The 16321-nt window shown below is 38.2% G+C and overlaps 1 protein-coding gene across 1 annotated transcript in view; it reads right to left on the bottom strand.

Moving 5' to 3' along the window:
• pigg (phosphatidylinositol glycan anchor biosynthesis class G (EMM blood group)) overlaps positions 1–16321 on the bottom strand; it is a 79527-nt gene that overhangs the window by 28357 nt on the left and 34849 nt on the right. The window contains exons 7-8 of the mRNA XM_083914710.1: positions 10558–10775; positions 7906–8190 (exon numbers count right to left, since the gene is read on the bottom strand). Coding sequence (XP_083770836.1) covers positions 7906–8190; positions 10558–10775 — 503 coding nt within the window. The remainder of the gene's footprint in view (positions 1–7905; positions 8191–10557; positions 10776–16321) is intronic.

Here is a 16321-nt window from a genome sequence, read left to right on the forward strand (position 1 = left end):
CCCCCCATCTTTCACACATATGCCTGTTTACTTTATACAACATGCTGTGACATTAAATATTAAGCTCTGGTAGTTGTGTTCCAAAAAAGGAAAACAATATCATTCAAACTATGGCAAATTTAGGATCTCCAGCTTCTGGTTTGCATACATTTTCATACATTATCAGTATCTAGGTTGTAAATACCTGTACATTAATAAATTTTCCTGAAATATAGTTCTCCCTTCCACACATATGTCAGAGTTGAGTCTTTTGGGTCTGCTCATTTATTCTGTGCAAAAATCCGAGCTACCTTGTATGACGGAGAAGAGGATTAATGTCCTGCCTGAAAATTCTTTGTTTTTTTCAGATAAAACATGTCACGGCCAAAAGAGAGCTGTATTATGTTTTTTTCCCAGCTCCGCGGCTCCCTGTTTGAGTCTCTCTCTCTCCTCCAGTGGGTGGCAAATTGTAAAACCTCAAAAGCAACAATTTGTCATGTTTTCCTTCAGTGAATAAGTCTTCTTCGTACTCATCTGTGTTCATGGCATTGTTCCACAGTAGACAAGACAGATGAAATATGATGTATCATGATGTAAGCATTAGGATTTTTAGAATTAATATTAAACTAATATTAACCAATTAACCAATATTAAATTAATATTGATGTACTACTGATACAATTTCACTAGTTTCAACGTAGGATCCACAAATAGTTGATAACATTTCTTCCAAATCCTGTTATCATTAGATCTCACAGCTGCTTGCAACACAGTTGATCACACTGTTGTTGGACCTGTCTACTGATCAGGACTAGTTCAGGTCTATATCGAAGAAAAAGGAAGTACTTTATCTCCACTGACAATCTTACTTCCAAGCAAGTCAGCATGATTTGTGGAGTAGCGAGAGGATCAATACTTAGCCCCACTGTGTTCAATTTACACAGCCGTTAAACCAGATTTCTTTAGAACAATAGCATCGCTAATACAATAACAGACAATACTCACCACGTGCTGGGATAAATGACTGTTTCGGTAAAAATGTGAGTCAGCTATTTATATATATTATATATTATATTTATCTTGAACTTGGGTCTAAAATTAACAGTCATATTAAATTAAAAACTCAAAAGGCTAATCCATTACTCCATTTCAAGCAGGTTAGACTATTTTAAAAGCAATTTTTTACAACTGGTACAACGTATCCCAAATTCATGCCACATGCTTACTGTAAGCCACGTAACCAAGTGAACATTTTAAACCAAATCAGAGAATCGATTTTTGAAAACTTTGCAGCAGGTCTACAGTTACTTACCAGACCAGGCGGACCTAATTATATTTCAGACATGCTTTCTCCGTATGAACCTTTGAGAACACTAAGGTTTGGTGACTTGGGGCTGCTGACTAATCCAATCAGCTGCGACTCCAGGACGTTACTGGTCCCAAACAAGAAATAGTGCAGCACATAACCACCCTAAAATGGGACATTTTTACATTTTCACACTATTCACACACGGTTTTTGTATGAATTAAACATATGTATGTATATGTAAATAAGTGAGCCTTATACGTCCTGGTAGGTGGATTAGAGGTCTCTAGTCTTTATGCTAAGATAAGCTAACTGCCTTCTGGCTGTAGGCTTGCATTTAACAGACAGTTTTGAATAGTATCAATCTTCTCATCTACCTCTCCACTAGTACGTGAATACATGTCAAACTATTTCTTTAATGACCAAAAAAGATTGTTTTATGTGATATGGATATGCTCATCTGTTGATTTAAAGAGCAAAATGGGAAGACACATTTTCTAAGCAGCATCAGGCCCAATGTATACAAATGGAGTCAGTCAAAAATCTGAACTGAAGACAAATGTGCTGAGGACGGATCGAGGATATTACTCCTCTACCTTGTCAATGGCCTTCTCTGCATCATGACAAAGCACAGTGAAATGACAGGATGATGACCTTTTTATCTGAAAATGTAATATTTTGCCTTAATATTATTGAATGATCATCTTTGCATCCATGCCAGTCAATATCCTATTTTTGCTATGAAACTGACAAAAAAGTCAGAAAAACTCTGGAAATACTTCAACCATTCTTGGGTCTTATACGCGTATATGATTTATAATATGCTACTGGCAGGCCACTGAACAAGACTTTCCATCATGCAGTTGTGAAACACCCTCTCAGACTCAGCCCTCTGTGATAGGACTGTCCAGCTTTCTCATGAGAAACAAAAGACATTTTCACTCAGGAAAAAAGAGAGAAAATGTATTAAACTGATGTATGATAGGCTTCTTACAACAGTTGAGAAGTTTTTTTGAAAATATTGCTGGTATTTAACACTTTTCTGTTTTCTCCGATTTCTCTTTTCAAAAACATACGCCCATACCTCACCTCCTCTCTAAATACAACTTTTTTAAATTAAGTACACTCACCTTTAGGTTATTAAACTTCACTCAACTGAAATTCTAATCACATTTTTGTTGGAGTGGTGAGTCAGTAAGTGTGTTTAATCTTCCAGTTGCAGAGAAACTAATCATGGTACCTCTAATAAAAGGTTTGGATGCCGCCCATAATGCAGTCATTAGTCAAGTCAAAGAAGGTGCAGCTCTGCATTTGGATCCCAACTGATTCAAGTGATTATGCAATATAATAATACCCATACCTGACTGAAGATCTTCGTTCCTCTTAAAAGTAACACAAGCTATATTTTTCGAAGCATTGAAGTAAATTGAAAGGTTGCTGAAAACTGTCTAAAAAAGATGTAAAAAAGGAAGACTTTTATTCAAATTCCTTACCAGTATTAATATAGTTAGCACTAAAACAGCTTTATTATCTAATCTCAATAGGAAAATGAGTTTGTCAGTCATTACTTAGAGGACACAGAGTTGACTAATTGTATTTCCTCACACGGTTATTACAGAGATAAAGATTTTAGCCATGAAGATTGGCCATGATGATTGTAACTGTTTAATTACCGTTTTTGGAGCAAGATATGTAGATATGTCATTTATGGAAGAAATCCATATTTTGCTTTCAAAGTAATCAATAATATTTTAAAAATGGATTCTAACATCACCTGCAAGTCGATGTAAGGAATCTGAAACGCTACTGCTACTGTTTTACTGTATATGGTCCCCGTTAAAAGTTGCAGTTAAAAATATATTGGGAGCAGGATTCATGAACACAAGTAACTTTTATAGTTGAAGACCGATCACAGCAAGAGTTTATTACCCATAAATATATACTATTACGATCTTTTGTAGCCTGTAGCATTTAAATGATGTGGCTGGAGCGGTCTCCCAATCAGGATCCGGCACTTTAATTCTTCTGCAGGTGTTTTTTTTTTCATATACCTTTAAGATGTAGACTTAGTTGCATTACTTTCTTCACATTAATTATTTTCCCTTTCATTATGTGGACATTGTGTCATTTACAGAGACAAAAGGGTGTAGTCTAAATCTTTCTCAATACTACTGCATTAATTGTACATGTCTGATGAATTGCATTCATTGGTTAGGTTTGTTATTTTGCCAAAGTTTGAGGATTTACTCTCTTTACTAGTCCAGTCATTATCTCCCAACTGAGCTATGTGCACTTCTTTTGACATTTGTGTGACATTTACACTCAAAGAAAATACCCCAGACTTTTTAAGGAGTCACAGAAAAATCGACAGTATATTCCCTCCACATGCTCCAGTATATAAACTTATTTCTAACCCACCCTTATGGCTGGAGTGGAGTTCTTCTGACTTTTCTGCCCTATCAGCATCTTCACAAAGAAACTTTACAGATAAATTAAAATGAGCGAAGAGGTGTGCAGCCACTCATCTTTTGAGCCAATTTAAACAAACACTAAAGACTGAAGGCATCCACCTTCTGATTATCTAGTCCCAATATATCTGATGAATTGCTCACATTTAGAGGAGCAATCTAAACGTCGCTGGCAATTACTATTATTTGTTGAAGTGAAGAAGACAAAATAACATTAACAATTCATGAAACAATATTTAACTACCAAAAAACACTGCCACAGTAGTGGGCTGTTAGCTGTATTTGTAATCCAGCTGTATACTGTTATCTCCCTTTGTTTGTTTGTTGTTTTCATTTTTGACTGCTGAGCCTCTTCGTCTGTAAACTCTGTAGGCTTAAAGGTGTCATCTAGGTTTAATGCCGGTTCCCTTTGACATGTTCAATCATTTTTTTAGCCTCTGTTCTCTCTGTTACCTCCCCCATTCAGTTAAAAGATATTGCTCATTTAAATATATCAATTTATCTTCTTAACTGAAAGTGAAGCGAGACCCTCTTTCTGTCTGTTCTACTTAAGTTTATTTGATTTACAGAGTTCAGAATGTTCCACTTTTTTCAAACCTGTTTTTGATTAGTTTCACGCCGTGGCCATAATTGCATCATTACAACAGATAGAGCTGGAAACGTCATCATGACTATTTGTATTATTAAGACTGAGCTGTGCATCAGTAAAGTATTTTCATGCAATTCCTCAATTCTATGTTGGAAGCCAGCCGCGTGTCAGCCATCACAGCAAAAGAAGAGCTACACTCTGCTGCTGCCACTTTATTTGGCACACCTAGCTAAAACTAATGCAATCTAATTCAACAGTGCTGCAATAAATCTACCTTCATGAAGGTTAGGATGTTCAGTTTCGGTTGGAACTGTTTAAGAGAGGTGTTTATGGTCCTTTGGGAGGGTGCACTCTGGGGTGGTGTTGAGCTGTATTGCATTAAATAGAGAGGTGTTTCTATTTTCTTTTATTCAGCCTACCCTCATTGATATAAATGGGGTGGACAAAATAATAGACACACCACAATACAGTTCAAGGGGTTCAGTGGAATGTGTCCCTTAGCAACACACTGTCCCACCGCATCGTAATGCTTAGGATGAGAATATTTCACTTCATTATACTGTGAAGAATAAACAAAGTTCTCCTTTTTTTATTCAACAGCATCACAAAAGACATCCAATTTGAATGAACACCTCTAAAACTAAAATTATATCTGTATTTATTGCAGGACTGTTGTGTTAATTGTATAAGTCTGCATTAGTTTAAGCGAGGTGTGTCTGAGTGTATAGTGAGCATACTCTGTGGCAGTGGTGCTCAAACTGTGTGGCGTGGCACACTGGTTCACCTTGAAATTGTTCTTATTTATGGTGGTTTACATAGAATACTTGGTGTGCCTTGTGACAAAAATGTTTGAGATCCACTACTCTATAGTAAAAGCGTTTTACATTATATGCCAGCACTCACACACATATTCATACACTGATAGCAGAGGCTGCCATGCAAGATGCCACAGGTTAAACATTCTCTCTGGGAATCGAACCTGGAACCTCTCTACATCCTGAGGCATACACATACTATGGGTCAGAAGTCTGAACATACAGTATATTTATATATCTCCTGAAAAATGTAAGTGAATATGTGCTTTTTGTTATCAATTTAGACGGCATAATTGTGTGTCACAGTACCTTGATATATGATTTCATCATGATACATTGAAAGACAATAAATGATCCTATCGGAGTATCGCCCAGCCCTAACTTACTCAACTGCCCCCAAAATGCATTGTGCCTCTTCAAACTGTCCAATGGTGGACTGTGAGGCAGAGGGTTCTGGCACCAGCCAGCAACAGGCTGTGTAAAACAATAAAAAAAAGTGGGATCTCACATAATTAATGTACTGTAGAGAACAGATTTAACAGTAAAATATTTAATCATTCATTCAGCAGAACTATACATTTTGGTGAGGGAAAACTGGCATGGCCATTTTTACTCATGCAGCACAAATGTGTTGTTGTGGACTACTCTATAATGGTGTATTTGAACATGTCTGCATACTGGGGTCCCTAAACAGTCTTGGAGTTGCATAATTTAAGCCTGGCTAGGAAGCTGAGACTCTTGCGGATTCAATGAGTCCAATTGTATTCATGTGTGATGATGTTAGTCCCCATAGTGACCATTTTATTGTAGTGAAAACATTTTTTTGAAACTTGAGCTCGCTGTAGAACATGACCTGTTGTGACCTCTAGGATAATTACATCCCTCATGAAACTTTACAACCACAAACTAGAGTCTTAGAGCATTCAGCAGATCCAGAGGCTTTCCTGGGTTTACTGACAGTGAGGGGATTCATGAGCGGTTTCCAGAACAGAAAATCTCACCCTCCAATCTCCAAAAAATACAGTTCTTGCAGAAATACCAAATGTCAAACATTTTTGATGCCAAATCACAGCATGGATTTTTCTGCGGTGTTCCCCAAGGTTTGGGTGTCTTAAGGTGGTATATTGGAGGGATGTTTTGACCATTTTGATCACTTCCCGAGTGGAAAAAGATGGTTAAAGTTAGCACCAAATCTTTGTAACAAATGGTATCAACACAAAAATTGCTCAAACTATTTATGAGACATGGTAGAGCATAATAACGGGATAAATACACTCTCACATCCTGCAGCTTTCAGATGATGTACTCCACTTCTATGTGGCATCTGCTGTTGACCTGCTGTCCCTCACCCTCAACACCATTAAAAAAGGGGTGGCCATGAGAAGGGTTAATATATCCATGGTCTGCTGCTGCATTGACAGACATAATACTGAATATATATATAGCACATCTATTTTAAACATGACTTTAGTGCAGCTAATAGTCAAGGTTCTTCACACTATTATCACTTTTCCCATCATGCCACACTGGTGTTACCCTCCTTTGGCAAACAAAAGACAAAACAAAATGTCCTGTAATGCAGAGTGACAGGCCTGATCCTCTAACTTGAGACACACAATGATCTCTACGGATTAAATTCTGGTAGAATGGAAGATTTTTGATACGGAGTACAATAAATGCAGGGTTATAAAGTCGTGTTAAGAAATCATATAAAACATATGCTATTTAAAATGATGGATGATGTTCATCAATGCATCAGCTTGTTTCAGATATGTGAGCTGGTTTTAATGTATTTTTTAAAACAACTGGAGCCTGTGACTTCCGGGACACAGAGTAAACTTGCAGCAGAACAGACTGTAGCAGCCTCTGTAACAGGTTTATCTTTGTTCTGCTGTTGGCATTAACAGTTAAACTCTAGGCTTTTAGAAATACTGAGTCTCAGCTCCTCCTCTGTAACTCCACAGTCACTGCACTGAATGACAAAAAGACTCTCATGCTTACTACACGTACACGTAATTCTATGCGTCAACAAAAAAAACTATAATGATTTTTGATCAATATACTCAAAGTAATGCAGTTACAATAATGCAGTACTGCATTAGATTAAATCTACTCCCCATCATATTTCTGTGCAATACTGCAGAGTAATTAAGGAGTAATTAAGGAGTAATTAAGGGGGCTCTTTGCAATCCTTCATGAAAAACACATGATAAGGTGTGCATACAGTCAAGCGCTATTTGATTAATGTAAATGGGGTCTCAAATTGACTTCTTTAAGGATGTGTTTCGGTGGAGTGAATTTTCAACTGTCTCAGAGCCAAGAAAAATCTATTGCAACTTTTTTTCTCAGGCCTTTGTTTCACAGTGCACTCAGGTGATTTAAAGCTGCATTAGTAAAGACTTTGCTAACTTAGCCAAATCACAGAGTGGGGATGCAATAGACAAGAGCGTGCCATCCGCCCTGAGCCTCAGTGGATTTAATAATCAAAATAATAGTCTCATATGTTTATGACAAATTAAATCAGGAGAGCAGAAATCTATCTTTTAAACAGCAGCAAGTCAGTGCATGCAGCTGTCTGGATGGAAAACTAATGGATCTTTCGGCTCACTTGTCCCTTTAATATTCTTTGTCACAAAGCAATCACAGACCAGCTGAACTTGTTAACACACACATATACAACTATGAGGGCAAACACCTGTTCCAATCTGTACGTGTGTGTTAGTGGTATATTTAGGCGCACAGACTCACCTTCCCGTGAATCTTTGGTCCCAGGGGGAGTCGCCGTGTTGCCAAGGAGACCAGAATACAAAACATTGCTGAGGAGAAGGCGATGGCAGTGAACACGAGGCCCCAGGAGAGGCTGCAGAAGTAACAGGAGCTCTCAGCAGATGTGCACACCAAGACGTGCACTGAAGCGAGCAGCAGGCACAAAAGGTAGAAAGGCAGGGAGAGCAGGGCTGACAGGACTGGAAGGTCCACTGTTGCCTCACCACTGAGAGCTTCAGGCATAGCCAGCAGTAAGACCAACAGGAGCTTGAGGGGTCAGGAGAGAGGGAGAGAATGGAGAGAGAGAGGAGCTTTGATGAACTTTTTGTCCAACTAAACCGAGAGTAGCATGGCTTGACCAGTGTACGTATGTGCACAGTGTCCTATGCAATTTGACGTTGAGCACATAATACATTTACACTGGAGATCAAAATTAGAGAACAAATTATTCATACTTGATTCATTCTGAAACACTGTTATGTTTTATTGTTCAGAATTTGATAGATAATCCACCATGGCTATTTCTAAATGACCAAGGCACTTCAACAAAAACCTTTATTTTGTGAAAAAAAAACAGTGAGCAAAATTAGAGAACAGTAACCATTGTGTCAGAAGAGAAGATTTAAACAATTTTTCTTCTATAGGATTGAAAAATGAATAGGAAGTGTAGAGGCCACAGCTCTGAATGACTTCAGCACATCAAACTGACTTCTTTACACACTTTGGGTTCAGTCATTCCCCAGTTCTACGCCAAACATAATGTTTCCATCAGACAAAAATAAACTGAACGTCCTCTCATCACTGAAGTCACTCTGGACCAGTTCTCCTCTGTCCACACAACATGCTCCTCAGCAAAGGCAAATCTAGCCTTTTTATTCTTTCTGCTGATGAGAGGTTTGGTCACTGTAGAGTGGGCTTTCAGTCCAAAAAGTGTGCTGAGACAGATCCTTGTCCTGTTCAGCATTGAACTGGAAACCAACTCCAGCTGCAGTGTCAAAGCGATTCCCCATTGCAAGTTTTCTCTAATCCTGTCCTCTTGTGCACTTGTTTTACATGGATGACCGGCCTTTTTGAGGGACTTAAGGAATCTGTGTCCTTGTCTCTTGAAATCACAGACTTGGATCGCCCAACCTCTCTCTGATGGCTGAGAGGGTCATCCCTTTGGCCTTCATTTGGACAACCTGCTGTCTCAGGGTTTCAGTCACCTTAGAGCGGATCTTCCAAAGTAACCAGGAGAGCTGCCAGATAAATAGGGTGTGTTCAATTGTCACCTGTTCCAGATTAACACCAATAACTGGGAGGGATCTGAAAGTGTTCTCAAATTTTGCTCAGTTTTTTTTTTTTTTTTTTTACAAAATAAAGGTTTTTGTTGAAGTGCCTTTGTTATTTATAAAAAACATGTTAGTACAGCAGTGGTGTAGCCACAGCAGATATTCTATCAAATTCTGAACGACAAAAAAAAAAAGTATTAATAACTTGTTCACTAATTTTGATCTCCAGTGTAGAGCAGGTCAGTATGTGTTTAGACAATCAAACCTTTTTCTTCTCAGTCTTTGTAAGGCCTTTACACAGTTCCCAGGACTTTTTTCAAGGAACTGAAAATTCCTTTAGCTGGTTCTTATCTGCGTGTCCATCACGGTGCTCTAAAGACTCTAATAACTCTAATGAAGATTGGGCAAAGAAGTCTAGTGACATAAAAAAAGCATTATGATAGGATGGGTGCTGCTGAAGGTCACAGCAGTAAACACACTTTGCAGCCTGCAGTTCAGTGCCCAACCATTTTATCAAACAAACACCTTGGAGAAAAAAAAAAACAACCTTAGGTTTTGGTCTCACTGTGACAACATTTACTGCTGACTATTATTTATTACTGCTAGACATTGGATGTAATGAATGAAATGCAGAGGAGGGAACTGAATCTAAGGGCATCTGTCTCCACAGTAAATCATTTATCTGATGTTTATTTGTTCGTACTTTAGAACGAAACCGCTGTGAAAATAATGCAGACAATATTGTTTTATACATCCCCTCACAGCACTGCTGCTCTCTCTCTCCGTTCACCCGTGCGAACGTTCTCCCTATCTTTTTTTAAATGAGCCGGGGAACTGACAGCAAAGCCTAAATTTGCTTTAAATATTATCAAATAAACACAAATGTACTCCACTCCTCCTAAAATGGTCCTAAATCAATAAAAGAGTAACTTCCTTATTTTATAAATGAAACAGTACACTAGTTGAGCATCTGTTTGCAACCAATCACTGCAAACCCCACCCCAAAAGTCCCCGTGCTTTCAAAAAAAATATCCCCTTCAGCAGGTATTTTTGGGGTGGAAACTGTCTCTGGTCTTAATTTAGACCCTGGTCCCTGTGGTTGAAACACAAATGAGTTCCTGAGTCCCTAAAGAAAGGTTCTAAAGTGGAAAATAAGCTTCAGAATAATTTCCGCCACCAAAAATGTAGAAATGTTTCTCTTGTGTTTGTTAAAATGTTTGGTATAATGTTTCTGTTTCTCTTCGATTACTGATTGTTTTATTCCTGCCTGTGACTTTCATACGCTAACTAAACACTAACCTACCAGCTACACCAACCAACCACTTTAGAGTCTGTAGGATGAATGAAATTCTTCTGCACTTACCTGAAACACAAACACCATGCCTGCGATCATAGAGTACATGTCGTACTTGCCCAGCTGTTTGCTGAGGGCTGAGCTCATGGCAGCCAGGGCCTCCTGATACTGCTTCAGGACCTTTTTGCCCATGTTGGTAAGCACCTCAGAGGTGTTGCCCTCCAGGAAGAGCTTCATCCAGCTACCATGAGCCTTTTCTGCCACACGGAACTGCTCAAAGCCTGCCTCTGGAATTGGAGAGAATTGGAGAGACATCGGTATCAACAACTGACGTGTTTAAAAAATGTGGCTTTAGAGTGAGCAATAGCATAGGATCACTTGACATTGATGTCTGCTGTCAGGTACTCAAAGACGAGGCATTACTGTGATATGCTGTCAAACTTCTCGTTGGAACTTAAGCAATAAATGCATTCATATAGTTACAAAGTACAATACAAAATGAGGACATTTACAGCATCTCATTAATAACTTTGGCGGGTTTCCTGATGCAGCGTCACATTCATTTTGCACTGTTTATTTATCACAGATCCGATGCATCAGGACAATTAAACTTAACTCTGAAACTAAACGATCTGTGCTTTCTAGTTATGTAACTTCAACCTCTGTTTGCAGACTGCCTCCAAACTGAGTGCAATAATATCAGTTTTATAGGAGAGCACTGTTGTCAAGCGGTGGCACCACTTCCTTGAATATATCAACAGTCTGTCACCACATTGTGACATATGAGCAATGTTAAAACCATAATTAGATGCTAAGCTCCAGCTGAATTGATGGTTTGAACCAATGGTATAATTTGTTTTACTATTAGCTTTTTAAAAACAAATTTAACCATGAAAAAAGTGTAGAAAAGTAAAGACAGGCAGGGGTGCTTTATCTCAATTAAAAAAAGCTTCCTCCGAAAGCTGTATTTCATCATAAAGAAAACATTTTCTTACTATGTGTTACCTTGTGAACGGCAGTTCACTAATCATATTTATGACTACATCAATCATTCTGATGCATGTTGGATGTTTTAAATGTGAAATCAAAGCATTATTTCTTGTTCCCGTTCTTGTGTCGATAATGTTCCTTAAATTGAAAATCTAATAATATGCCTGTGGTAAAAAAACAAAACAAGAAAACAACGACATTTAGACCTGAAAAAGCAATGTATAATTTGTCAGGATCCTAACGATGACAAGCCGTGACTCATTCACGTTTACTCAGAGGAGAAGAAATGACGCCTGCTTTCATTTTACTTCAGTGCTTGAGGAACATGTTCAAGGACAAGGTTTGATTTGTGGTATACATCACAATGCACACACACACACACACACACACACACACACACACAAACACACACACACACACACACACACACACACACACACACACACACACACACACACACACACACACACACACACACACACACACACACACACACACACACACACACACACACACACACACACACACACACACACACACACACACACACACACACACACACACTAAAACAATATTTTTCAGTAGGCTATAACACCTATCTTAGCAGCATAGGCATAGGGGTGATGAATGGTGACTGTGGCTTTGCCAGACAGAGGGGTTGGTAGAAATATTAGAACCTTAAGCCACAGGCATGAATCACACAATATCGATGGCCCTGGTCATGTTTCATCTGTCTAAAAGTACAGGGATTGGTTAATGGCCCTCCAAGATGCCTGAGGTTAGAAGCACAAGAGAAATACAATATGAAGATTGAAACAAAGCAGACAGTGATGGATTTACATTGGTGTTTTATCAGACTAGGGATGCACCAATCCAGCTTTTACAGTCCTGAAATGAATCCTTGTCTTTGAGCATCAGCTGATAACAAGTATGGATCATGTTTAATTAATAGTGTTTAATTAATAGGCTGTTGACTGAAACATTCGCAACTTTATCTATAAAATCATTTACAAAGGTATTGCAGCAACAAATGGGTCAAAACCTAAATTTAATAAAGGATTTAATTTAAATTGAATTGAATAGATTGGCCCCATTGTCACTGATACACAATCCAGCTATTTGAGTCAGTATTGGCGAGTTCATTATCAGATAGCCAATAAGGACAGTCAAACTTTACTGGTACATTTGCTACATTCATTCATTCATTCATGAACATTTGCTACATAAAGTTTTTCATTTGGCTGTATTGGACAATATGGAGACCTTTGTGAAGGATTATTAAAATCCAATATGGGAGAAAGGATGAAAATAAATCAATATTTAGGTTTGACTTCTTGTCAAGATTTCAAAATACTTTAATGTCAATGTAATTTCTGGGCCTTGGGGAGTTAAATAATACAAGACTGACAAAAATGAGCGTTAAAATAAAAAATGTATATTTTACCATTATTTTAATTTGAAAACTTTCCTCTTAATCACTGGATACACATTATCCAATGGATAAAATATTTAATACAATTATTAGGAGAGGAAGAAAGCCTTGTATAAAACGTCAGACTGGCTCTTGCTGACTATGCTGCTTTAATTAAAAGAATCACAGCTGGCGATGCTATGTGTCAGTAACAAAGTGAAAAGATAAATGGGGGAATATTGGAACAGGATTAAACCTGTTGAATTGGCTACATAGAACTATATCTAATGAAAACGTTGAAACACATGTATTAAGAATAAAATGGCCTAGGTGAAAAACACAAAATAAAACAATATCAAAAAGATCTATTCTTTTTTAAAGGGATTCCAGTGGAAATAAGTCACTTAATTTACAAATGAAAACTCACCTGTTAAAAGAAAAGGGGCTAAATAAAACAGTGATGGCCATACAACCATTATTATCATATACAATGAGAAAATCCATTAGGGTGAATACAAAAAATAAAATGGGTCAGATTTATGGGATTGTTGAAGTCAGCAAATCAAAAAAAGTTACCATGTGGGAGAGTGAGATGACTTGAATTACTTTTACTTTGGATAAAGTTATTGCAATCTTGATTGCAGTGTGTGTGATTACTGTAAGGGATTAAAACCTTTAAATAAACCTTCAAATAAAAAGAAATGAGGCAGACAGACAGAGAATGTGGCAGAGATGTGGAAGCAGACCAAGGCTGTATAACACTTCCATCCCCAGAGCTAACCTTTAAAAATGTCACTTTCATATTAAGCAGGTTATTTTTTCTTTAAGACAAAAACATGCGATTGCAAAAACTTAACAGAGATTACACAAAAATGACAAAATCCCCAAAATATCCCACTGCGTCACACTCAAGCTGAGGGTGTCTGGGCATCATTCATCCCCCTGACAGAATATATTTGAATGCTGAAATCAGCTGAGTTTATTTTCAAACAAAAGGCTTTTTAAAGAAACTTATTTTACAGACAGTAAGATTTGACCCCAACAGGTGATCCCAACAAAATATCATCCCAGGAGAACTTCCCAGCAGGGAACTATTACATTCTTCTGCATTACAGCTTCATGATTACCCAAGTGGACGGATTTTAAAAAATCAACACATCCAAATGTAGGTCTGCTGAAATAATTTACATTTCATCCCATCGCTATGGAAACCAGGGACCAAAATAGAGTTGGAAATGTGTTACCAGAGCGTTAAGGTTTTTTTTTTTTAATGTGAAAGGAAGTAGTTAGTTTCAAATCAAGTTTTGAAAATGCAGTTTTTGCCGTTTACCATACTCGCAAGTTTGTTGCAGTTCAACACATTTTCTCTTGGACAGCATACACGTGTCTTACAATTCAACACGAGACACTAAAGACAACAGGTTGTACTGAAAACTGAAATAACAAACTTTTCAGAGGGAAGACTGTTTTTATAATATTTGAAACTGAAATATAATTTGTTGATAAAAAGAAAATTACTTATGGCTCTGTGAGGGGGGATGCTAGATTGTTTCAAACTGAATGACAACATGGGCAAACTGCACAGAAGTCAAAACACAGACAGTTCATTTTACGTATTCGTTATAACCCTAAAAGTAACGAGACGTAAAACCTGTTGTTTAACCTAGCTCTCATGTCTATAAACAAATTCTGCATACATACACAAGATTTGGGTAGCGGAAGCGTTTGCGGTCCGAGTTGTATTGACAAATCACATAATATATTAAGTATAGGACTGATTTCTGTAAAAACTAAATAATTATTTAGGGAAAACAGCTTTTTAGAAGATTATGAAATGTGAAATGAAATGCTACATTATTTGCCAAACGAGCCAGTTATCAAAGAGTCTTCTCTTTGCCTCCTTCCCTCTGTCTCATATAAAATGATAAGATTTTTTTTTTCTGACCGATCAAACATTAGCAGTGGTAATTGCTGCCATTGGTGTATCAAATGTTTGTGAACATGAGAGACAACAACAGAGAGACAGACGGAGTGGGAGACAGATAAGAGGCGCGGGGGAGAGGCTGCAAGATGAATAACTCTGTCAAACAGCGTGACCCCGAGATAAAAGTAGGGAGCACAACTCAGTGAAGATATGTGCATGCATTTGCACAAAAAGTGGGCAGCATTAATGCTCAAGATCCCGCCCCAGACTGTTTGTGAGTCTCCCATGGGGAATTTTCAAAGCTGTAAGGTCATTTATTCACGGATTCAGTATACAATCAGTATACAGATTTTCCACTGAGGGTTTAACACTTACACCCTGACATGACGGTAAACAGGTTTGCCTGTTTCTTATTCAGCTACTTTGTGTCTGGTGGAGGTTCAGTCTTTCTTCTTCATACACCTGCTCTTGTATCATATGGTCAGTATTCATGGCAGCTTAGTACCCTACTTCCTGTAAATACATGCATGAATATATACAATCTGTTAAAGTAATAATTTCAAAGACTTTCATTTAAATAAATAAATAAAACAAATAAAAAGTACTTTTTACGAGTCTAAGCCTCGTATTTCTACAATGCCGCAGTGCTGTGTTCCCCGTTGTTTGAACAGATCTGACGACAGAATTGTAATTTTACCACTTTCTTATCATTAAAAAGGTGTCTAACTGAAGAAAGAAGTGATCGTAAAAGGCTCACAGGTTTGGTTTGTTTTGTACGACGGAGCGTTTGGACCCGGAAATAGTATTTTGAAAGGGTGTTACGTCTGACAAGGGACAAGCAGTTGAAGATGAATGAATGTTACGTCAGACTTAAAGACCGGATAGCCCTAATCACACCAAGATTCCGCAACAATGCCGCGTTGAAGGTGCACCACAATGCCAGCTTTTTGTTAATTCAGAACCAAGCGTGGTGGCATAAAGCTGCCCGAGTGGGGATTTAACACAGAACTCCAGCATTTCAAAAGCAAAAGGTGGCGGTGTCCAGTGTGTAAGCCGATCCACATCCTTAACCAACCACTTGAACCTGACCCGGCACAAAAAACACCACCTTTATAGCTATAGGAGCACCGCTGTCAGTAGAGAGAATAACAGAGACGGACTGCAGCGCATGTGTTTGAGAAAGGGAGAAAGACAAAAGGGAGAGGGGAAGAGACGATGGACTACTGCAAGCAATTTTTCTGTAAGTTATTAATAACTTAGGATACTCTGAACGCTGCTTTCTCACTTTTTCACCTGTATGTGGGTTGACTCACGCACTACTGTGTGGCATTCCGCCCTGCCGACTGTCACTACCACGTAGATGTCGGCTCGACGTGGTCGCCGGCTCAGCGGCACAACAGATCTGTCCCCCGTTCCATCTTTGCACCTTTAAAATAGACGAGTGGTCGCGCAACGAGCCCGCAACAAAAAGGTTGTGGGAAAGGGGCTTATGATTCACTAATGAAAGC

This window comes from Echiichthys vipera (assembly GCF_963691815.1).
Source record: "Echiichthys vipera genome assembly, chromosome: 6".
In the NCBI taxonomy this organism is placed as follows: Eukaryota; Metazoa; Chordata; class Actinopteri; order Perciformes; family Trachinidae; genus Echiichthys; species Echiichthys vipera.